Source organism: Ctenocephalides felis, unplaced genomic scaffold (genome assembly GCF_003426905.1).
Source record: "Ctenocephalides felis isolate EL2017-DRISC unplaced genomic scaffold, ASM342690v1 CF-g0.4_SCAFFOLD_01886, whole genome shotgun sequence".
NCBI classification, from domain to species: domain Eukaryota; kingdom Metazoa; phylum Arthropoda; class Insecta; order Siphonaptera; family Pulicidae; genus Ctenocephalides; species Ctenocephalides felis.
In genome coordinates, this window is record NW_020538040.1 from 129,867,485 (window position 1) to 129,893,286 (window position 25,802).

The window sequence follows — 25,802 nt, forward strand, 5'->3', positions numbered from 1 at the left end:
CATCAAATGGTTTTTAAATTTTTGAAATAGAAGTAACCGTTTTCGAGAAAACGTCGGCAAAAAGTCAAAGATCGTCTCATATACACACATATTTTTTTCAGCCTCAAACGATTCAGAATTACTTAAAACGTCAAGAAAACATAAGAAAACATAAAATTAACAAGTCGAGATTTTTTTCGAGAGAACATACACTTTTTCGGGATGTTAACAATTGAATAATTAAAATTTGATACTTTCTATCATGTAATTTTGAAGAGCGATCATATATATAGGCATGGCCCTGTCTTTAGTTCAAGTATTTAACTTATGAATGAACTCAATATAAGAAAACACTAATTATCACAAACTATCATAATAATAATAATAAATGGTTGTCTACCCGAAGGCAGTATTGAGGTGCCAGATCACCACAAATGAATAAATCCTCTTTTCTCCCTTATTTATTGTTATCATTACCATTATTCACGTTTTTACACACTATTATGCATTTTTTCAAACTTCTGATTCCACGGTTCCTTGTCCTGTGCTTTGGATTACAGTTTCCTGTATTTTCTCTTTTTGCGTGAGTTATCAATCATCTGCCTTCTTCTTCTTATCAGTCCTTTTAGTCTATCTATTTTACCTGTGATGACATCGTGTAGAAGCCACTCTTCTTGCAGTATGGGTCCCGTCAAATTTTCTTTCCTTTTCATCTTTGCCCACTCTTCTTAGTACTTTTAGATTTGTTGTTGTTATCTTGTCTGTCGACTTTATTCCCATTATTCGTCTGTATCTCTCCAGTGCAGTATCTATCTCGGGTCATGCTTCCCAAGTACTTGAAATGATCCACATTTTCCAATTCTCGATTTTGTACCATTATACTCAGGAGCCCGTCTTGTTTCGATATTTTCAGCAGTTTGATGTTGATGTTGATCTACATTCCGTATCCTCTACCCTATTGTGGTTAGCGCCTTGCTCACGGAAATTAATTCTGTTTTTTTTTTATCTCTCAAGCGCATATTTAAACTTAAAAAAAAAGGCTTAAGAATATTTTTATCTCTTGCTTCTTTATCATATTATAAAAATATTTTTTGATGATTTAGTGATTTTTTGGTAGAAAATTAAAGATATTTTTTTCATGAAACTAAATTAATTTTTATGAACCAATTTTTTTCATCATTAGGCAACATTATTATCCTACTTTTTTAAACTTCTGGTTTTTATTAGCAAAAACTGAATTAGGTACAATTTGACACTATCGTTATTATTGAATTGTTTACCATTCAAGGAGTTTTGTAAAGATCGTAATACAAAATAATAAGAGGGTGCAAGTTTAGGACTGCAAGGTGGATATGGCAAAATATCCCAACCAAGTTTCAATAAATTTGGTTGGTAATAACAGTTCAAAGTAAACAATTTGTTTTTAATCAAATTCAACGATTAGACGATTAGACGATTAGAGCGTAAAAAAATGATAAATTTTTGAGTGGAAAATTATGGCAACAAAATTTGGCAATCCAATTAAAAAACAGCTCATAACTTTTTGTGAAATTAAGATGCTTCATTCTTTTTGCAGAAATAAAGAAGCAAAATATGACAAGAAAAACGATTTGGATTTTTATTTTTCAATAAACGCCAAACAAAATCTACGCATTGGATCAAAAAACTCTTTTTCACTGATGAACATCGAAACTGTCTACTATGCATTAACACGTTTATTTTATATTTAGACTACGTCAGCAATCCTGAAAAATTGATTGAAATCATTTAACTGCAACCTAATAGTTATTATTATTGTCATATTTATTATTGTATATATAGTATACAATACTATACTATACTGTATGTATAGTATATATATATATATATATATATATATATATATATATATATATATATAGGGTTCGGGTCAGTGCTTGGCGACTGCTACGGTACAGATAACGTCAGAAAACAGCCCGGTTAGAGAAAACTAATCCTGCTAAAACTGTCAATAAAACCTGCATCAAGACAGAATTCTATTGTTATTACCGTTTCGCTTCAACTAGATTAAAAAGATCAATCGCTAAATGTTTAAAAATATGTATTACATTTTTCAAATAAAACTACTAAATGACTACTGTCGAACCATTATAATACTTCAGATGGTAAAATTATAAATAAATTATTTTACTGGTATACATACTATTATTAAAAAGAAACACAAAGTTATGTTTACTTTTTTTAGCTCAATCTAAAGAAAACTAAAATTAAATATAATCAACAATCATGTTAGAGCTTTCAATAGTCAAATCATTATTATTGTTAAATCATTTACTGTCTTATGACAGAAAATATGATAGGTAATTTGTCGTGTGCTTAGATTATTGGCTTCGCATTTCTGTAATAGCTATCGCTTTCTTGTACACTTACATTTTGAGTGCGCTAAGTGCTTTTAGATATTTTTCAATTTAGTTTGTCGCGAAAATATCGATCACCCCTGATGCTTATCATTCAGAGAACTAAATGTACTAAAAACTAGGAAGGTGATTTCATTAATATGTTTTGAGAAGTTGAACTCGGTATAGACAATAGCTCCAAAGTCTTTTACAAAAGTAACTATGTTTACTATTTGTTTTTTTTTTTGGTTTTAATAACTTGTTGAATTGAATTATGGAAACGCATTTTTAAATTCAACGTCAAGAATCTATTAATTTTACACCAGTTACTTAATTAGGCTATGTTTGTTTTAAAGTTATTTATTTTTGCTTGAAATTGAAGGAATAGATAGTAATAGCTTGGTGCCAGGTCCGAACTATAATATAGATGCATAGGAACCTTTCAACCAAGCTCTTGGAGCTACTGGCGGGTCACCATCGATGTGTGTGGTCTGGCGTTGTCCTGATGAAACACAATTCCTCTCCTCTGCGCCAAAGCTGGCCGTTTCTGGCCAATTATTATTCTCAGAACGTTCAATTGTTGACCGTAAATTATTTAGTTAAAAGTTTTCCTTGTTAGAGCAGCATCATTGTGAATAATTACCTGCCAATTCCATCAAATGCCAATCCTAGATAAGCAACCGTTTCCACCGACTTGCCGCGATTCGATTGGAATAGTTTTCGCTTTTCTTGTAATTGATCCACTTTTTATCACCAGTCACCAACCGCTTCAAAAATGGAACGATTTTCTTGTGATTCAACAGCGATTAGCAGTAGATTTTCGTATGACACCCATAACATCGACCCTTATTCAAATGGTGCTAAACGCTTTTGTGTGCAGTCTTTAACTCTATGGCCATTAAAATCGACATACATGATTGCGGGACTATATTATTTTGTCGATGTTTTCGACAATTTGAGTTCGGATGCGTCTTTGATATCGAAATTATCCGAATGAACCGACGACATCAAAATTTTGATGTCGCCTAGCTTGCGTTTTTGCCTTTATCAAATAGAAAGTATAAAATAGAGCGCGCTCAAACAAAACTAAAATCAATCATTTACAAAACTGCCAAAAATATTTTTTCAGCATTAAATCTCGTCTTCTTAGCGCCGCTTACTCAATTGGAATTATACAACTTGAGATACAGATAATTAAGACCATCTATTGCAAAACTAGTGGTGCATGGCATCGTGTCTTAAGGCAAATTGCTGGAACTTTCCGTGCCAAAAATTAAAATTTTTATAAAAGCTTTAAATTTTTTCTTAAGCGGGGAATTGTAACAAAACTTTCAGGTTTTATTCTTATATATTTCAACATTCTTCTCATTTTTTTCATTAAAATATATGTCATAATATGCCGGGTACAAGCATTTTGCCGATGCGCCACGAGCGTGCAAATGTCACTTGCCGGGAAAGATGCAGGTCACAATTTCCATTCGGAACAAAAAATCAAGACAAATTTATGTTTCCAAAAATATAGATTCTAGTTGAATCTGAAAAATCCAGAAAAAAAGAGAAATTCACTCATTTTTCGCTTGAAAAAAAAATCATGTTCTTTGATACAAAATTTCACATTAGATTGTTTAAAAAGTGGGTTAATTATAACTTTTTTAAGTTTTTTTAGGTTCAACTAAAATAGAATTTAATTCTGAATACAACGAACTTTGTCTCGTTTCGATAGGACGTTTAGTTTTTTTCCCAATTAGGAAGAGTGACAATTAGGAAGAATCGAAAAAATTAAAAACCGAGAAATCGCGCGGCGAAGTTTTCGTTCCTCTCATAGTCAACCCTCCGTTAACACGGCACTCTGGGTACACGGTTCCCATACTACGCGGAGCTAAAAATCCGACATCTCCCCGACTACACGGACTTCCTATTACACGGCTTTTGTACAACAGCCCATAAGTTCCTTGAGCAACCTATGAGTGATTCTAGGAACTTGATATCAAAAGAGAACTTGATAAGTTTTGTTATCGACTTTTATCTTTTAGACATGCCTGATTATATAATAGCTGACTTCTGCGTCGCGCCAATTTTTGAATAAGGTGTCTATGTCATTACATTTTATTTTGTTCGTATTACTCCTACTTCAAGTTGTATTCCTTGGTCTCCATACACCACGATAAAATTAGATAAAAATTGGGCGATTTGTACTAACCCTGAGTCTCTCATAGCACGATTCCCATACTGCACTATATAAGTTTCCATCAAACGCTCTACGAATTAGGCTGAATTGTATTAAATACGAGTTTTTTATATAACGGTTCCCATACTGCACGGTACGCACTTGCCGCGTTAACGGAGGGTTAACTGTGCATGCTTGACGCTTGCTCACTTTTTCTTCTGTAATTACGAAATTAATTTGAATTTGTTTCTGAAATTATAGGAATATATTCTTGGCCAGTTTTGGAAGACATATTTGTCTGTGTCTACTATGTATTAACACGTTTATTTTATATTTAGACTACGTCAGCAATCCTGAAAAATTGATTGAAATCATTTAACTGCAACCTAATAGTTATTATTATTGTCATATTTATTATTGTATATATAGTATACAATACTATACTATACTGTATGTATAGTATATATATATATATATATATATATATATATATATATATATATATATATATATATATATATATAGGGTTCGGGTCAGTGCTTGGCGACTGCTACGGTACAGATAACGTCAGAAAACAGCCCGGTTAGAGAAAACTAATCCTGCTAAAACTGTCAATAAAACCTGCATCAAGACAGAATTCTATTGTTATTACCGTTTCGCTTCAACTAGATTAAAAAGATCAATCGCTAAATGTTTAAAAATATGTATTACATTTTTCAAATAAAACTACTAAATGACTACTGTCGAACCATTATAATACTTCAGATGGTAAAATTATAAATAAATTATTTTACTGGTATACATACTATTATTAAAAAGAAACACAAAGTTATGTTTACTTTTTTTAGCTCAATCTAAAGAAAACTAAAATTAAATATAATCAACAATCATGTTAGAGCTTTCAATAGTCAAATCATTATTATTGTTAAATCATTTACTGTCTTATGACAGAAAATATGATAGGTAATTTGTCGTGTGCTTAGATTATTGGCTTCGCATTTCTGTAATAGCTATCGCTTTCTTGTACACTTACATTTTGAGTGCGCTAAGTGCTTTTAGATATTTTTCAATTTAGTTTGTCGCGAAAATATCGATCACCCCTGATGCTTATCATTCAGAGAACTAAATGTACTAAAAACTAGGAAGGTGATTTCATTAATATGTTTTGAGAAGTTGAACTCGGTATAGACAATAGCTCCAAAGTCTTTTACAAAAGTAACTATGTTTACTATTTGTTTTTTTATTTTGGTTTTAATAACTTGTTGAATTGAATTATGGAAACGCATTTTTAAATTCAACGTCAAGAATCTATTAATTTTACACCAGTTACTTAATTAGGCTATGTTTGTTTTAAAGTTATTTATTTTTGCTTGAAATTGAAGGAATAGATAGTAATAGCTTGGTGCCAGGTCCGAACTATAATATAGATGCATAGGAACCTTTCAACCAAGCTCTTGGAGCTACTGGCGGGTCACCATCGATGTGTGTGGTCTGGCGTTGTCCTGATGAAACACAATTCCTCTCCTCTGCGCCAAAGCTGGCCGTTTCTGGCCAATTATTATTCTCAGAACGTTCAATTGTTGACCGTAAATTATTTAGTTAAAAGTTTTCCTTGTTAGAGCAGCATCATTGTGAATAATTACCTGCCAATTCCATCAAATGCCAATCCTAGATAAGCAACCGTTTCCACCGACTTGCCGCGATTCGATTGGAATAGTTTTCGCTTTTCTTGTAATTGATCCACTTTTTATCACCAGTCACCAACCGCTTCAAAAATGGAACGATTTTCTTGTGATTCAACAGCGATTAGCAGTAGATTTTCGTATGACACCCATAACATCGACCCTTATTCAAATGGTGCTAAACGCTTTTGTGTGCAGTCTTTAACTCTATGGCCATTAAAATCGACATACATGATTGCGGGACTATATTATTTTGTCGATGTTTTCGACAATTTGAGTTCGGATGCGTCTTTGATATCGAAATTATCCGAATGAACCGACGACATCAAAATTTTGATGTCGCCTAGCTTGCGTTTTTGCCTTTATCAAATAGAAAGTATAAAATAGAGCGCGCTCAAACAAAACTAAAATCAATCATTTACAAAACTGCCAAAAATATTTTTTCAGCATTAAATCTCGTCTTCTTAGCGCCGCTTACTCAATTGGAATTATACAACTTGAGATACAGATAATTAAGACCATCTATTGCAAAACTAGTGGTGCATGGCATCGTGTCTTAAGGCAAATTGCTGGAACTTTCCGTGCCAAAAATTAAAATTTTTATAAAAGCTTTAAATTTTTTCTTAAGCGGGGAATTGTAACAAAACTTTCAGGTTTTATTCTTATATATTTCAACATTCTTCTCATTTTTTTCATTAAAATATATGTCATAATATGCCGGGTACAAGCATTTTGCCGATGCGCCACGAGCGTGCAAATGTCACTTGCCGGGAAAGATGCAGGTCACAATTTCCATTCGGAACAAAAAATCAAGACAAATTTATGTTTCCAAAAATATAGATTCTAGTTGAATCTGAAAAATCCAGAAAAAAAGAGAAATTCACTCATTTTTCGCTTGAAAAAAAAATCATGTTCTTTGATACAAAATTTCACATTAGATTGTTTAAAAAGTGGGTTAATTATAACTTTTTTAAGTTTTTTTTAGGTTCAACTAAAATAGAATTTAATTCTGAATACAACGAACTTTGTCTCGTTTCGATAGGACGTTTAGTTTTTTTCCCAATTAGGAAGAGTGACAATTAGGAAGAATCGAAAAAATTAAAAACCGAGAAATCGCGCGGCGAAGTTTTCGTTCCTCTCATAGTCAACCCTCCGTTAACACGGCACTCTGGGTACACGGTTCCCATACTACGCGGAGCTAAAAATCCGACATCTCCCCGACTACACGGACTTCCTATTACACGGCTTTTGTACAACAGCCCATAAGTTCCTTGAGCAACCTATGAGTGATTCTAGGAACTTGATATCAAAAGAGAACTTGATAAGTTTTGTTATCGACTTTTATCTTTTAGACATGCCTGATTATATAATAGCTGACTTCTGCGTCGCGCCAATTTTTGAATAAGGTGTCTATGTCATTACATTTTATTTTGTTCGTATTACTCCTACTTCAAGTTGTATTCCTTGGTCTCCATACACCACGATAAAATTAGATAAAAATTGGGCGATTTGTACTAACCCTGAGTCTCTCATAGCACGATTCCCATACTGCACTATATAAGTTTCCATCAAACGCTCTACGAATTAGGCTGAATTGTATTAAATACGAGTTTTTTATATAACGGTTCCCATACTGCACGGTACGCACTTGCCGCGTTAACGGAGGGTTAACTGTGCATGCTTGACGCTTGCTCACTTTTTCTTCTGTAATTACGAAATTAATTTGAATTTGTTTCTGAAATTATAGGAATATATTCTTGGCCAGTTTTGGAAGACATATTTGTAAAAAAATCGCCTTTTTCAAGCCTCTAAAGCAGGCTCTCCCTTAAACTTTAAAAAAAAAATAGATTTTTGAGTTTTGTCATTTTTGAAAAATTTGATTCTTAAAACGTGTACATAAAACTTTTTAAAATTTTTATTTTCAATATTTTTGCGATTACCCTACGAGAAGTTAATAAATGACTTCTTTTTACTTTACTTAATCTTTTTATTATAATTATTCATTAACACTAGATATACCAGCCATTTGAATATACCTATTTTTACCAATGCCAGCCAAAATGACTGGTACTGGTCTCTAGAAATCATGCTTTGTGACTTTAAGTTGAACAAAACTAATGACAGCAGTTAAATAAACTTATAGATATTGTCAAATAATAAAATAAATTAATTTTTAATAGTTTATATAGTTTTTTAGTCCAATACTCAATAAAAGTGTCCGGCAGCTCCCACTTGTTTGCGCATAAAGTTACACCTAACGCGGTGTTTTTAGGTTTTAATTTCAATGTCATATGAATAATTGTAAAACTAGAGGGGCACATGGCATTGTGCCTTAACGCTGGAACTTCCCGTACCAAAAATTATTATTTTTTTAAAAACGATTAACATTTTTGAAAAAATTTACTTCGAAAAAATTAGATTTTTGACTATTTTTGACAAAAAATTACTTTTTTTGAAAAAAAAAATTTATTGAAAAAAAAAATGTTTTCGTTATTTTGACATATTTTGGAAATTCTGAACTTTTTTTCAAAGCAATCATAGCAAGCGCCGCGTCGCAGTCTAACGGATGAACATTGGTACGGAACCCATAGGAATGTAAATAAAATTTATACTTATTGTTAAAATCTCTATGAAATATCTGATAATTTGGTGTGCATATGTCTAATGATCATTTTTGATCGCCAAATGGCATTTTCTTTACTTTTTTCATTAGCTAGACCTGCTTTCATGAAAATTTGATCAATTTTTCATCTTGTCAATGCAAGTAAAATGTTTTTTGAATTATTAAAATCAGACGCTCCGTTCTTTTAAAAACTGAATTACCATTTTTGGCACTTTTTGTCCCGTATCTTCGGAACGGCTAGGTCTACCTTCGCCAAAAACTAATCAGCATGTCTCCTTATCAATACTAATCGAATGTTTTTTGAATTATTCGAATTGGTTGATCGGTGTTCCCGAAATCGTCGACGAAAATTTGTATCTGCACACACACACACACACACATACATCCATTTTTTTCTAAGGTATGCCAAAATACTCAGAAACCTTTGAAAAGTAAAATTATATAAAAATTTTCATTTTCGATTTTTTTGCGATTACTATAAGTTGCCCTACGGGAAGTTAAAAAATATCGGTCATTGCATTTGTACCTTTCATGGTATTTGATTCGAGAAGTTTTATTACTACAAATTCGCTTAGAGAAGTTGATGCATCGTCTTTCCCTAAATACGGGCAACAATTTACCACATATTTTGTCTCTACATCAAATGTCAGCCAGAATTTTATGCAAATTTATAAGGTTTCTTTGGTATTTACTGGCTAAATATGCTTCTGGCCTTCATTGGAAAATGTTATTCAACCAAAGTGATATGAGCTCCCACTTTGAAGCAATGTTTGCTATTTTTATTTTCTATAATTTGTCTCAAAACCGGGGCTTGTGAAAAGGGAGTTATAGCAATTGCAAAAAATCGAAAATGAAATTTTTTATATATCTTTACGTTTCAAAGGTTTTTGAACATTTTGGCATACCTTAGAATAAATGGATGTATGTGTTTATGTGTGCATGTGTGTGTGTGTGTGCGTGCGGATACAAAATTTCGTCGACGATTTCGGGAACACCGATCAACCGATTTGAATAATTCAAAATACATTCCATTTGTATTGATAATGTGAGTCTAGCCGTTTTGAAGATACGGGGCAAAAAGTGCCGCAAACGGTAACCCAGTTTTTAAGAGAACGGAACGCCTGATTTTAATAATTCAAATAACATTTTACTTGTATTGAAGGCAATTCTAGCGATTTCGGTAAAAAGATCCTCTAAAAAAAGTAAAAACTAGCTGTAAGTGGAATTCTGTCTTAAGGCAATTAAGGCATCGTGCCTTAAGGCAAATTGCTGGAACTTCCCGTACCAAAAATTATTTTTTTAAAAACGATTAACATTTTTGAAAAAAATTACTTTGAAAAAATAAGGTTTTTGAGATACTATAAATTGGACAAAAAATAACTTTTTAATGAAAATAAAAATTTAAAAAAAAAAAAAAATATATTATTTTTTTTTTGAAAAAAAAATTTTTTTTCTTTATTTTGACATATTGTGGAAGATCTGAACTTTTTTTCAAAGCAATCGTACTGCTTTATCTGCATAGGGACAAAAAATAAAGCGCGTAAGCGCCGCGTCGCTGTCTTACGCATAAGCATTGGTACGGAACCCATAGGAATGTAAACAAAATTCATACTTATTGTTAAAATCTCTATAAAATATCTGATAATTTGATGTGCATATGTCCAATGATCATTTTTGACCGCCAAATGGCTCATTTCTTTACTTTTTCCTCCATATTTCCGAAACTGCTAGACCTACCTTCATGAAAATTTTATCGATTCTTCATCTTGTCAATACAAGTGAAATGTTTTGTGAATTATTCAAATCGGATGCTCCGTTCTCTTAAAAACTGAGTTACCGTTTTCGCCACTTTTTGCCCCGTATCTTCGGAACGGCTAGACCTGCCTTTGCCAAAAACTAATCAGCACGTCTCCTTATCAATACAAATCCAATGTTTTTTGAATTATTCAAATCGGTTGATCCGTGTTCCCGAAATCGTCGACGAAAATTTGTATCCGCACATACATACACACACGTACATACATACATACATACATACATACATACATACATACATACATACATACATACATACACACACACATACATCCATTTTTTCTAACAATAAGGTATGCCAAAATGTTCAGAAACCTTTGAAACGTAAAGATATATACAAATTTTCATTTTCGATTTTTTTGCGATTACTATAACTTGCCCTACGGGAAGTTAAAAAACGCCATTTGGCAGTCAAAAATGATCATTAGACATATGCAAATCAAATTATCAGATATTCCATAGAGATTTTAACAATAAGAATAAATTTTGTTCACATTTCTATGAGTTCCGTACCAATTGGTACGGAAATATCGAAGCGATAAACATTAATGTTTATCGCTCCGATATTTCGTCTCTATGCAGTTAAAGCAGTATGATTGCTTTAAAAAAAAGATCTGAATTTCCAAAATATTTCAAAATAAAGAAACAAAGTTTTTTTTATTCTATAAAGTAAATTTTTGTCAAAAATTTATAGTTTCTCAAAAATCTATTTTTTTCAAAGTATTTTTTTTTTCTAAAATGTAAATCTTTTCTAAAAAAAATAATTTTTGGTACGGAAAGTTCCAGCAATTTGCCTTAAGGCACGATGCCATGCGCGCTACTAGTTTTTCGTTTTTTGGCGCCATTATTTGCACAAAACTACCGTCAGGGACGCTAGTGCTTCTATTTTCTACGTCTGCACTGACCTGACATCTCTGTCTTTGTGTGTCAACGACAAAGTGTCACATAGCACAAGTGACAGTGACAGTTGTTCGTTATTGTTGACGATGTCGTAGGAATGTATTATTCATATTTATGTGTTTTATAAATTTATATTTTTCCTTTATCAGTATTTGTTGTCAAAATTAGAAAATGGATTATGAATGCATTTATCTCTTAGTATTAGAATAAGATCAAAGTTTAGCGAATAAATCTGCGTAACATTTGTATCCGCAATGGAATTGCAATCTGTTCCTGAAAATACAAATTCTACTTCATTCAAACATGATTTGATTAAGTCTGAAAATGGTTTGGAGAAGCTTGAAATACATTCCATAAATATCAACATCGAAGATGCAGGTATCATGAATCATTTTATGTTTAAGCAAAGATCAATACATAAAACTTTTGGTTTAAAAAATCGAATATCCACATACGATTATAACTAGCGCCTTTTCTGTAGTATTTTAAAAAATAATATTATCTATTTAATAAGTATTATTTTATATTCTAATTACATGTAAAATGTTTAATACTGAAAATTAGAGAGAATCCCGAAAAAATTCTTAAATATTTAATAAAAAAAATTAACAGATACCATGAATAAAAACTTCCTTTTCAATATTTAGTAGTTTTATCATGTCATTTAACAATTATTATAAATTATTTGTTAAAAATGGATAATTTAATTGTAAGAAATTTAGAACATTGTATTACATTGTAGACTTTCATTTGTAGAAATTGTCGGTGCTTTTCCTAAAGACAAAACTTGAGTTATACAACAATAATTTATCTATTTATTTATTTATTTATTTAATTATTTATTTATTTATTTAATTATTTATTTATTTATTTATTTATTTATTTATTTATTCAACACCCAAGGCAATAATACAATATAATTACATTTTAAAGGGTACACATTATAAACTAAAGATAATATGAGAGATAATTTGAGTATTAAGAGTTCATAGATAGCTTTGTATATATACATAACACTTAATATAAACTACAAATATATAACATCAAATAAAATCTAATAAAATTAAACATTTAATGAACTATAAATCACTACTTAAGTCAGTCATTTAAGGATAATTTTTCTGGCTTGATTTTTCATATTTGTCACCGACAGGCCAAAGATATCAATCTCAGAAGCAAATTCATTTATTAATATGATATTCTGAACATGGGTGCGCCTGTTCGAAACAAATTTGGTTTTAACTGAAGGTATTTCCAAAGTTCTGTTATTACGTAACTTAATGTTTGGTTAATATGCACATCATCGAAATAAACAGGTGTTTCTAAAATTCTAATTAAAAAAAAAAATACTTATAAATTAATATTACTTTACTAGCATACTCTATCAATTCGAATTTCTTAATTTTAGTACTTACTGTAATAAACATTACTCTAGAACTGAAGTAACTTCTGAATTTTAGAATTGAATAATAAATAAATTTTACATCTAAAAATGTAGTTTACACATATATTTTCATAAACTATATAGACAAATATTATAACAACTATCTTTCTATTATAATAATCAACCCAAAAAATGGTTAGTAATTTTAAATGGAAAATTAGTGGCAAAATTTGCAGAGTTCTAGTCGTTCAACCACAAAATCGTAGGTTTAATTCCACGTTTTGAACAATCTGGTGCAATAGTGATATCTATTTTGTATTATAATAGATTTACTTGTTTCAGAAGTCAATTACTTACTAATAAAAAAAAGTGAGCATAATTTAGAATTAATTAAAATATTATTTCAATTATCATTCGAAGTTCTTTGTTTAGATTATGTTCAATCTAAATTTATTTAGTCTGTATGCAAAACCATTTTTATTTGTTTCTTATTCTTATCAAATTTGTTATTTTGATCAAAAACGATTTTTTGGTTGATTTATATTGTTAAAACATTGTTTACAAGTTATAGTTGTATAGATTTTTCTTAATAATTTAAATATGTGTTTTATATAGTTATATATGCTTAACAAGCTATATCAGATGCTGAATAATTTTAATAAGTGATATTTATTAATACTAATAAACAAATACTTTTATTTGTGAAACTTATCATGTTACAAGTTTTATTATCATAAATTTTTAAACATACAATTATTAACAAACTAATAATTTTACATATGTCTAGAGAAAGGTACATCAATTGAATCTGCAAATGGCGAAAAGGAAGATGTTATACCAGACGAGAATTTACATACAATATGCATACAAAATTGCCAGAAGTTAGAAAGTGAATTGGATACTCAAAAGAAAGAGATTAAAAAATTAAAGGATGATTCAGTTATTGCAGAAGCTCTGTTTAAGGAGCAACAATATGAAATGGATATCAAAATTTCAAATGTACGGGACCTGATAATTTAATTTTATATTTTTATGTTATATATTTGCAATTTAATTGTTAGGTTATTTCGATTTGTGAATTAACATTTTGCTGATACTTAATGTATTATTTTTAGTTGCGGAAACGACTAGAGAAAGCTATCAAAGAAAAGGAAGAAGCCGTAGTTAGATTTGCAGTTAGTGAAAAATCAAATATAGATATTGACAAGTTAAAGAAGGAAAATGAAATACTAGAATCGAAATTGAAACGGACTTATAATGAAAAGACTAGAATTTGTTCATTGTTAGATGCAAAGGTATGCGCTGGATTGTAATTTAGATTTACAGTGGTACCCCGACTTACAAGCGGCCTGACATACGAGTGTTTTGAAATACGAGCCGCCAAAGTAGTGATTCATTGTTTCCACATATGAACAAAATTTGAGACACGGGCTTTGAGCAAGTAAGAGTTTTTTAGAAAAATGTTAATGACAATATGAAAATATGAAAAAGGTTGTCAGTTGCAACAAAGATTAGTAATGATTTTCCTGCCATAGAAATAATTTGACTGTTTTATGATACCAATTTTTTTTATTGTCATTCATTTGAATTATGTACAAATATTAATTGTGTAGTAGCGACTTACCCATGCCAATATATCAATTTTTATTGTATAGTTATATATCTTGAGTTCTTGTTTTTTACTTTTTGTACATTTACAAAATATTTACTTTTATAACCGTGGGTTCAAACAAAAAAATGATCATGTCTTCTGAATTAAAGTATGAAATTATTGGAAACTAGTTGGTATTGGTATTTTGCTTTGAGGTAAGTTACATGAACTTCTCGATATGTGTAAATAATCAACTTAATGAATAAAAAATAAATTAATTCATGAGTGATTAAAAGTATTCCGAGTGGATTTATTACACATAATTGAAAACGAATGAAGCCGTTAACTCGAAGTATTTTCTAAATGCAAATTTTCAAAAATCAACAATTTTTATATTTGAACCAGTTTTCGTAGGACTTTAATGGTTTAGTATGTTTATTAAGATCAGGTACTCTATCATTATACCAAGTAAATCTAATTTTAATTTTAACAAACGTCAAAAAAAACTTCTCATTTTCTCAAGCTTTGATGAATTTTTTAAATTAAACTACTTGTCGTAAGGCCATAATATTTCAGTAAGTTCTATAAAACCATGATATATATCGCCAAAAAAGTTCCATAAAAATCGGCTTAAATTTTTTTTTCAACAGTTAATTACAAGAAAACGGCTCGGTGGACGAAAAATCTTTCACTTTTCTGCGATTTACAAAAAAACGGCTTAGCCGATCGTAGTGCAAAACTGCGAATCGATAGTCCTTATCGAGATACATCGAATGGCTTTTAAATTTTTGAAATCGGTCCAGCCGTTTTTGAGAAAACGTCGATTTACGGCAAAAAATCTGTTCACATACACACATACTTTTTACAAATTTGGTCTCATTCGATTCAGATTGGTTTAAAACGTCGAGAAAAAATAAAAATAGCGAATCGATTTTTTTGATGAAAACAAACTTCTCCTTCATGAAGTTAAATATGAGGATGATGAGGATGTACGAGTGTAACACTTCCTCATGGTTGATAAAGGATAGAATTCCAGCTGATGGTCTTACAATAATTTATAAGCAGTTTTCTAAGCTCTAAAAGATTGTGGATAAAAATGTCAAAAAAGTTGAAACAGTTTGAGTATGAGACCAACTCATTTTGAATGGAAAGGAAGAAACAATAATTATAACAGTAAATAGTAAATTTATATTTAATAATTAAAAAACTTAACAATAAATACAGTAATGGAACGAATTAATGGCATTTTAATGTTTTTCTATGGGAAAAATTATTTTGAGATATGAACGAATCGACATATGAGCTTAGTTACAGAACGAATTAAACTTGTGTGTCGGGATACCACTGTACATTAGAAAACTGAATACTTTAGAATGCTGAATATTATGTATGTAAATTCAATATAAAATATTTAATATTGAAACAGTTATACAGAAATAATTGGGCATAGAAAAATTTATACAAGAAACAAATCATATGAAAATAAAATAACAGAAAAAAATTATACCTTGAAAAAATAAAATGTTGAAGAAAAAAAAAGAATATTATTAAAGAATTTATTCAAGTTGTGGATTAAATATTTAAATATCTTATTTTCCAGACACATGAGTTACTAAATGCAAACAAGGAAAAGGAACAAATTAAATTAGAATGTGGAATTTTACAGAATAAATTAAAAGCTGCATTAAATAGCTATAAACAAGAAGTCGAATCTCGAGTAGTAAGTTTAAAGATCAAATTAATTAATCATGTTTTATGAATTTATTGTTATATTACTATTATTAATTAACTCGATATTATTTTTTTATGCAGGCTGTCGAAAAAAATTGTGGCCAATTACGTGCCCAGTTAGATAAACTACAGGAAAATATACAAAGCAATGAACAAGCTTCTCAAGATTCACAAAAATTAGTCTCAGTAGGTCAGTAGTGAACAACTGAGAATAATTTATAATATTAATTATAACGAATATTTAATATTTGTTGTTTCAAGAACTAATTTTTGCACAAATTTTATAGGAAAACTTTTAACAGAATCTCAGGCTCAATTAATTTTAGAAAGACACAAAAATAATGATCTCAATAGTAAATGCAATGAATTGCAATCACAACTTGCTCAAGTTACTTCTGATAATGAAAATGCTAAAAAGAGTATTGTTGAACTAACTCAAAGAGTAAGTTGGAAAATATAAATCTGATTTTTTTTTTTACTAACCACATTTTTTTCATTGAAACAGATTACTGAATTGGAATTAGAAATAGAACAAAAGGAACTTAATTATCAAGAAACTAGAAGCAAAGAGTTAGAAATTGCACATAAGCAAATATTTGAGTAAGTAATACAAATATATATTCCTTGTGTTTCAAATTCAATACTAAAAATCAATTCTTAAATTTCTTTAGAGCGCAGACTACTATCTTGAATAATGAACAAGAAATTGAAAAGTTTAAAACTCTATATGAAGAATTAACAACTGAATTAGCAGAAAGTCGTAAGAAAGAAGATGAAATGTTACAATTTACAAAATCAGTAACAGAAAAAAATGTTGCACTTCAATCAAAATTTTCATCTTTAGAGGCTATGGTAAGAAATTTTTCTTATCTCTACATTTTTCAGATTGGATATTTGATTTTATATTTTATAAATATAGTAGTTTTAATTGAATTGATTTTACATTGTTAACATCCTAGAAGAAAAGTTTGTTTTCATAAAAAATTCCAAATTGCTAATTTTATATTTACATGTTGTTTCAAGTCATTCTTAATCGTTTGAGATTATACTTGGTAAAAGTATGTGTGTGTATGTATGTGAGCCGATTTTGACCTTTTGTCGATGTAATATCAAAAACGGCTGAACCGATTTCAAAAATTTAAAAGCCATTTCAAAAAAAAAAATGTTCAAACTTTTAATTACTTTAAGGGGTTATATACACTTAGGATTTTCTAAAAATTTATTTTTTTTATTTATTTTTCTCAATGTAAATATATTTGAGAATACACACAAAAAATTTCATATCATTCTGGTGAATATTTTTGCAAGTTACACGCAAATTTGAAAAGGAAAACACGGCTGAGACCGAAGAAAGTAGTTAGTGATCCAGCAAAAATATATAAAAAATAACAGGAAGACTTATTTACATGTAATTTTTGACAACAATTTACAAACATTTTTGACTGTTTAGTCGAATTAGTATTCTAAATTTTATAACAGTGTTTAAATCAATTTCTGAATATGTAAAATGTGAAATTTTTTTCGACCGGTTCGAAAACTGTGAAAAACGCTGCATACATAACCAACGGCATATTTAATGAAATAATGGAATCACTACTGAATTATATGAAGGCAATATAAATTACAATTTGGGCTCAATACGCATTCAAATGCCCAAAAAGAAGATAAACAGCGCGAGATAATTTTAGAGAGCACCCGAGATGAAAGAATGGCTCGCAGACAACACCAGCTCGAGTTATTAGAAGGTTGCGAATCGGTGGAGGCTCCTTCACATGGCCCTGCAATAGGTGACACGATGGAAAATGAAAAAACAGTTTTTTTTATACCATGCAATTGCTTTTCAAACTTTAAACGCGTTTTTCTCGACATGGTGTTTTCAAAATCGGTGACCAATATAATTAGAAAACAGCTAATCCGATTAGCCTTACATTTTGACAGGATCTTCTTAAATATATTCTCTAGTGATTAACCGAAGATTTTTCCTCACGCAGATCGGCTGTTACTTTTTTTATATTAAATATTTTTACTTGTAATTATTTTAAAAATATAGCTGAAAGATGCCTTTATAAGGGTATACATTTTTGTATCGAAACATTTAATAGTTTTCACAGAAAAAATTCTAGAAAAATGGCTTTCTTTCGGCCGATTAAGTGTGAATAACCCCTTAAAGAAACGGCTTACTCGATCGTCTCTGAAGACAAACCGACACTGTTGTTTATAGAGACGATCGACCGAGTCTATTTTTTTTTTTTAGAATAACCAAGGTAGTGCAAACTTTTTTGTTCACGTTCTCGTAAAAATATCAGAACCGATTTTAGAAATTCAAAAACTAGTCTAAAGATATCATTTGGGAAGACAGCTGCTTAGTATATGTCGATCGGGTCGTTACTTCTTAATTAAATGTTGAAAAACATTTTTTTTTCGATTTTTTAATGAAATTTATAACGGAGATAATAGTTTATGGTCTAAACACACATCCCAAAATACCTACCTACGTAAAGTGGTTGAATTATAAAAATTATTATTATAAATTATAAAAGTTTGGAATAATGAGCCGCGCTGTTATAACATAACAGTTTGTATATGGGCACTATAATCGTTTCAATGCCACTTACAGCTGGTTTATTTTTGTATTCCATAAAATATCAAATAATAATTAAAAAAATAAAATAAAATTATTTAAATAATTAATATATAATGTTTTATATGTAGTACTAAAATTTTTCTAAAGCACAAGATTGATTTGATTGATTCATAAAATTCAAATTTTCGTATAAAGTGAAAAATTTATATATATATATATATATATATATATATATACATGTATAAATATATATATATATAAACTAGAAAGTTTGCATTATGATTGTAATTTGATCCATTATTTTTTATTTAGGTATTAGGTCATTGCACTGAGAAAGATATGTTGAAATTAGCATTAAATGAACAAACACAGAAGATGACAGCTCTGCAAAAAGATCTGCTTAGCGAGCAAACTAAATATAAAAATGAGCGTGATGTTCTAGTCAGACATCTTGCAAGTAAAACTGAATCATTAGAAAAGATACAACTCAAATTAGCCGAATCTCAGGGCGAGGTGCAAGTTCTGAAGAGAAAACATTCCGCAGTAGTAAAGGTTGATTTATATTTTTATACTTAGGCAAAATTCAGTCATTTATGTTTTTTCAATCAATCAGAGAATTCAATTATAACAAGTATAAAGAAAGTAGGTACTCCGACTTTCGAGTGACCTGACATAGGTCTATTTTGAGATAGCATTGGGCGAGTAAGAGTTTCTAGAAAAATATTAAGTTAGTTGTAACAATGATCTTCCTGTCATAGAAATATTTTTTTATAATAGTAAATTATTTTATAGTCAGTCATTTCATTTATATGAAAATAATAATTGTCTAGTAACAATCAACCCACGTAAATATTTTTTGAGGCTTTTTGTACATCTACAAAATATTTACTTTTATAACCATGAGTCCAAAAAAAGGGCCTTGCCACTTGAATTAAAGTTGATAAGGGGTATATCTTCAACTGAGGTCCTTACAATTATTTATAAGCAGCTTTCGTAGCTCTAAATGTTTTTTTATTTTTTTTATTATCTCTTTTATTTACAACTGTCCAGTAAAGGACATTCAATAAATTTGATGAATTTACAATAGTCGGCCGAAAAGGGACATTGTATACTACAAGGGCAACTATTTACTTATTAAAAAAAAAGTTTATGGATAAAAATTACGCCTAAGAAGTTGCAACAGTTCGAGCATCAGAATAGCTTAAAGAAAAATGTTACTCATCACCACAATATCATGAATGATAATTATATTATCTAGTGGGTGTTATTGTGCCTTAAAGCATATTACCGTACCGTAATTAAACATTCGACAAATGAAAATAATCAATAATTGTTTTGAATAATTTTAACTTTTTCTTTTTAACTTTTTTAAATAAACCGTTTTTTTTTAAATTCTTTGAGAATTTGGAAATTTTTGAAAATACTCGATTTTTTTGAAAATTTCGAAATATGCTCAAATTTTTGTAAGTTTTTTTTTTTTAAATTTTGTCTAAGGTTTTCAAAATTTAGTTTTTTATTGAAAATGATGAAAAAATTCGAAAATTTGAATTTTTTTTTTTAAATTTTCAAACTGCAAAATTGCCTTTTGCAAAAACGCCTCGCGATCATACAAATCGGTTATTCCATACTATCGAGAATGTCGAGGACAAGTGTTTAATCCATATACGTAAATTTTAAAATTCAAAATCTTGGTTCTGAGATACGAGCAATTCGACATAGGGTGTGGTTTTGGAACCACTATATGTATTAGAAAAATAATATGCTATTGTAGCCACAGTATTTTTGGTATTTAAATTTTAATTGTATACTTTGCACTTCACAGGAATTGAATAGAGAATTACAGCAAGTCAAAAAAAATCAGGTAGAAAAAGGAGTTAACAAAGGCTCAAACTCTTCACTGAGTTCAATTGAAACTACAATAACACCACAAGTAAATTTTTTTGGTGTTATAGCTTGAAAATTTTATATATTAAATAATGATTAGTTATTGTTGCAGACTAATAATCAAGATATAGAAATACTTTTGGAAAGAATTCTAAAATTGCAGAAAATCAAAGCAAAACAAGCTGAAAAACTAGATTTCTTGGAAGAACATTGTAAAGCTCTTGTTGCAGAAATTCAAAATAAAACACGTGTCATGCAGAATTTATTATTAAGAACTAATTATTCCAAAGTAAGTATAACATAGCTTATGATATTTTAATTTGAAAACTACATAAAAAGTAATGTATATCCAAAGTTGCATTTAATATAATCAACATATGTTTAATGCAGTCTAACAATAAGTTACACTTAATAAGTTACACTTAATAAGTTACACTTAATAAGTTACACTTAATAAGTTATACTTATTGTTTGTAAAATTTTTTGAAAGCATTACTTTTTCTTTTAGTCTGATATGTCAGTATTATCAAAGTCTGAGTTTCCAAAAGAAGATTCTGAAATAACTCTTGAAATGTCTCAAATTATGAACAAAAACTTGCAAGCTCTGCTAGAAGATACACTATTAAAAAATGTAGCTTTGAAAGTAAGTATAGCATTTCATAGTTTCAGCTATTTATTTCTCGATTTAATTAAATTTTCTTTCAGGAAAATGTTGATACATTGGCATCAGAAGTGATGCGTTTGAATAAAATAAATCAACTGTAATAAAGTATTTTTAGATAGTACCAAAAAAATATATGTAATAATCATGTAGGTTGTACAAATTAATTTATTGTTAAAATTTCACTTCATGACTTTCCATTGTTAATTAATTTCTTATTGATAATTTATATATTGTTACTTACATGATGCATTTTATAGACATTATAAGAAAATAATAAGAATATATGTTATCTTTGCCATTGCATTCTATTGTCATTGATTTACAAGATCAATCAGCTAAGCATTTTCTTTGTAAATAGCTGAAAATTAAAATTATTTTGCCCACGTCTTAGCCCACAATCCGAAATTGATTTTAATAATTCAAAAACCCTATATTGCTTGGTAATCGTGCTGATTAATTTTTGGTATGGTTGAAAAGAAAAATTTCAACGATTTTTATGATACATTTTTTTGACGATACGTATCATGGCATTATAGAATATACTAAAACAAAACGACTCTACGACAAAAATTCATCTAAGTTTAAAAAAATAAATTGCCTTTTTACACACACACATACATCTATTTTTTCTAAGGTTTGCTAAAATGTTGAGGAACCTGTAAAGGTATGCAAAAACGTCCATTTTTGATTACTATAACCAACTGTACAAAAATTTAAAAATTCTTTAATATTCTGCAAATGTGGTACATAAAACTACCATCTAACTACATTTTCCAAAGAAATATCCATGTAGTAACACTTTTTATCGTTCAAATATTGCCAAATTAGGTTTATGCACGATGTAATAAGATCACATATTGAAGATACATTCAATATTATCGTTTCTTTCTTTAATATAGCAATAAATCAGCATATTTCATATATCTCATTCAATTGATTTTTTTTTACTGAAAATTTTTTATGAGACACGTATAAGCGAGCGAACGCATAAATTAGATAATCAAAGAAATCTCATAAAGTTGTCGATGATGAACCTTTTTCATCTAAAAATTTTAAATATACATTTAATAAATTTTATTGACAAGTTTATATCTAAAAGATCGTTTATATAAAAAAATGAGTTCCAGATAGAGTACATAAAGGGCAAGTATTTAAAGCCTCCGTCCACCAAAGAACTGAGAAACATTTGCTAATGCTAAAAACTCATATTCAATACTTTTACATTGTATTAGAATGTATATATATATATATATATATATATATATATATATATATATATATATATACGGATATACAATCTGAGCGGAGCTCTATTCAAGAATTTATCATATCTGACTTCTCTAATCTGGACTTAGATCTTGTAACGCGTACAGACATTTTCTTGTGGTTTTTTACATATGCAAAGAAAAATTTGTGTCGAAAGAAGAGGTCGCTTTTTTGTCTCACTGACAACTTTATGATTTTAAAGGTTACATAATAATATTATTACCAATAAGTATTTAATTTTATTACACAAATGCATTTAATTTGTTTTTTTTTTACAAATTATAAAAAAAAATATTTGATATTATATTATATATTGTGTAAAAGTCATAATTCTTACAATTGCAATTAATCCTTGAAATGGAAATAGTAGAAGAGGGGGGAATGTGAGGTATTATTATTATTTTTTTTTGAAAAATATTTTTTAAAAAATGTATTGTTTTTACATATACATACGTTTAAATTTTTTTTTATTTATATAAAACAATTATATACAATTATAAAATTATATAAATAATTATAAAATGGAACTTTTTTATAAAATTGATTTTAAAATTTTCGTTTTTACGAACTAAAAACATTGCAAAATAAATGAGTCATAGGATCAATCACCAAGTTAAAAAAATATTTATTTTTAACTGGAGCAATAAAATAAGTAAGTGAATTTATCATCACAGAAATGGCAATGAGACGTAAAACCAGTACTATCTGGAATTACTTTCACCTAAAATATGGTAAAACAAAATGAAATTTTGTTTAAATATTGGATATTTAATATGACATTTGAAAAGAAAACACGCGGTCGTAGTCATCGGATATAACGCGTCTCTGGAGCAGAGTATGATAAGACCGACTATAATATATATATACAATTATATATATTATATATATATACAATTTTGTGATATGAGTGGAACGAGTATTAAATGTTAATTATGAACAACACAACACTCACATTTTTGCACACACTTTATTTAATAATTACAGACGTTTCGATGCCTTGGTATGGCTCATCTTCAGTGTAATTTCAAAACATTAAAAATTATAAATAAAGTGGAAAATCTGAGTGTTATAATCTCATAATTAACAATTATATTCAACAGGTTGAATTAAAAAAAGAATCTTTGATGTATATGTAATGTGAATCACAATAATTTATTTTATATAAATATTTGTTTATATAACTATGGTTGTGAATGAAGAACCATTAAACATATTATCAAATCAAGTACAAGAGTAATTGTATAAAATAGTGTGTAATAAGTTAAAATTAAAAGTGAAATACATAGAAAATTTATTTCTTTTGCATTCAAGTTTGCAGTCAAATTATCACTGGCAAGTTACAGATAAAATTAATATTAAGTATGGATGTGCAATATACATAATATAGATAACAATTAAAGCATATAACTTCAAATTCATAGGCTTTGTTTAAAATTTACATGTGAGTTTTGTGCAAATTTACATGTGTGTTTTATATACATATGTACATATTTAATACAAGGTATCTTCAAATCTCTTCTTTGCAACTAGTTTAAAATATAGAATTTTATGATTCTAGCGCAACTGCAATTCTTTGTTTCTCGGGCGCCTTCTCTTTGTGTTGAGGCAACTCTTCTGATGGTACATCTGGTAGGTTAATATCAACTTCTACATTCTCATCCAATTCTTCTAACTCCATTAACATATTAAGCTCTTCTTCAACAGCATTTTCATCTTCTTGACTTAAACACCCTGTCAAGAGGCTGTCTATTTCATTTTGCTTATCTCGGCTTCCCTAGTATCATCTAATATTTGTTCAATTTCATCTAAAGTGAGGACTTCATGAACCTTTTTCAAAGCTAAATTTCCTTGTTTAAGACCATCCATAACTTGTATTTCAACTTGAGCAAATTCTATGTCCATTGCCATTTTTTCTAAATTCTCTAATTGGCATCATCAGTGTTTTTAAGTAACTGCTCTTGGTATTTCTTTTTTCTTAGTAAACATTTTGCCCTATCCTTCCTGCCATTTAATAAACATTTTTTAGCTAGCTCCCTATCCTTCTCGAGGGACAGCTCGATACGTTTTTGAAATTGTTTTAATTTATCTCTCTGCTGTTTCAATTGCAAAATTGCTTTATCTTGTTCTGTAATCCTACTTGGTGTCTTTTTATGTTTCCCGAATAACGCACCCATGATTTTGTCTAATAATGTCAACAATCATACCATACAGTCAAAAGATTGCTTTCTAGCAGCTTATTTTGGTAAACGTGGGCGTGACTAGTCTATAAAACTTAGTTTTTTTGTGATTACAATATCATAAAATATTTAATCAAATCTATCGCTTTTTTTATATTTATTACATTAATATTATTAACCTAACATCAAAGTGTTTATTATCATACTATGCAGCTGCACCAATCCACTAAATTATTTTCTGTCAACGGTCAAAAATGTTTGAGAGGTTATTTTCCGAGACAATTGACGTTTCATTCAGATAAACCATAGATAAGCCATGCAAGCATAGATAAATAGCATAAAGTTTCACTTGAATGTTTTCAAGTTTCAGTTTCGCACACAATAGCGCTGTTTATCGTATCGGCAATCAGCTCTTCTTTTATTTATGTGGGCATCGTGTCTTAAGGCAAATTGCTGAAACTTCCCGTACAGTAACGAAATGTTCGAGGAATATTAAGTGTTTTCAATAGATTTTTATGAATACTGTAACATTGTCTAATATTCATAAGAATTATATAATTTGAATTGCAAAATTGAAATTATTTGTTTAAGTATATTAGAACTTTAGTTAGAATTAAAATTAAAATTTGAATTATTTTTGATATACAAAAAAAAAATTTTTTTGGAAAAAAAATTGAAACAATTTTTTTTTTTCAAAAGCATTAATTTGTTAAAACAGCAGAAAGTTCTTTGATCATTCAAATCGGACGCTTAGCTCTCTCAAAATTGATATTTTTGCACATTTAGCTCTGTACTAATCTAACTAATCACCTGTTCTCCCAATCATTACAAATGATTGTTTTTTAGATCATTCAAATCGGGTACTCCGTTCTCTCAAAAACTCGATTTGTATTTTCTGTGGTACAATCATGCATCTAATAAAACACGTTTTAAATTATAAAGTAGAACCCTTGTAGAAAATTGATAAATGAACTGCACAA

At 29.1% G+C, this 25,802-nt stretch overlaps 1 protein-coding gene and 1 pseudogene across 2 annotated transcripts; one reads left to right on the forward strand and one right to left on the reverse strand.

Annotated features, from left to right (window-relative positions):
- Nucleotides 1-11,708: 11,708 nt before the first annotated feature.
- Nucleotides 11,709-21,514, forward strand: LOC113378029 (coiled-coil domain-containing protein 186-like). Of its 2 annotated transcripts, none has more exons than XM_026618530.1 (13): nucleotides 11,709-11,919; nucleotides 13,713-13,924; nucleotides 14,041-14,220; nucleotides 16,117-16,236; nucleotides 16,329-16,437; nucleotides 16,535-16,689; nucleotides 16,753-16,847; nucleotides 16,919-17,099; nucleotides 19,144-19,383; nucleotides 20,654-20,761; nucleotides 20,816-21,004; nucleotides 21,224-21,358; nucleotides 21,421-21,514. In XM_026618530.1, exons 1-13 carry the CDS (start codon nucleotides 11,796-11,798, stop codon nucleotides 21,478-21,480), a joined length of 1,908 nt encoding a protein of 635 aa, XP_026474315.1. In that variant the 5' UTR covers nucleotides 11,709-11,795; the 3' UTR covers nucleotides 21,481-21,514. The 2 variants fall into 2 exon arrangements, with proteins under 2 accessions (XP_026474315.1, XP_026474316.1); XM_026618531.1 differs by having other exon boundaries at nucleotides 20,828-21,004.
- A 2,472-nt stretch (nucleotides 21,515-23,986) lies between these two features.
- On the reverse strand, nucleotides 23,987-25,063 carry LOC113377784 (annotated as a pseudogene).
- Between the last annotated feature and the right edge of the window lie 739 nt (nucleotides 25,064-25,802).

Excerpts from the sequence above, each read along its gene's own strand:
- LOC113378029 (XM_026618530.1), top strand. The coding sequence starts at position 11,796 with ATGGAATTGCAATCTGTTCCTGAAAATACAAATTCTACTTCATTCAAA. Across the intron at positions 13,925-14,040 it reads TGGATATCAAAATTTCAAAT|TTGCGGAAACGACTAGAGAA; the intron begins GTACGGGACCTG and ends TATTATTTTTAG. Across the intron at positions 17,100-19,143 it reads TTTCATCTTTAGAGGCTATG|GTATTAGGTCATTGCACTGA; the intron begins GTAAGAAATTTT and ends TTTTTTATTTAG.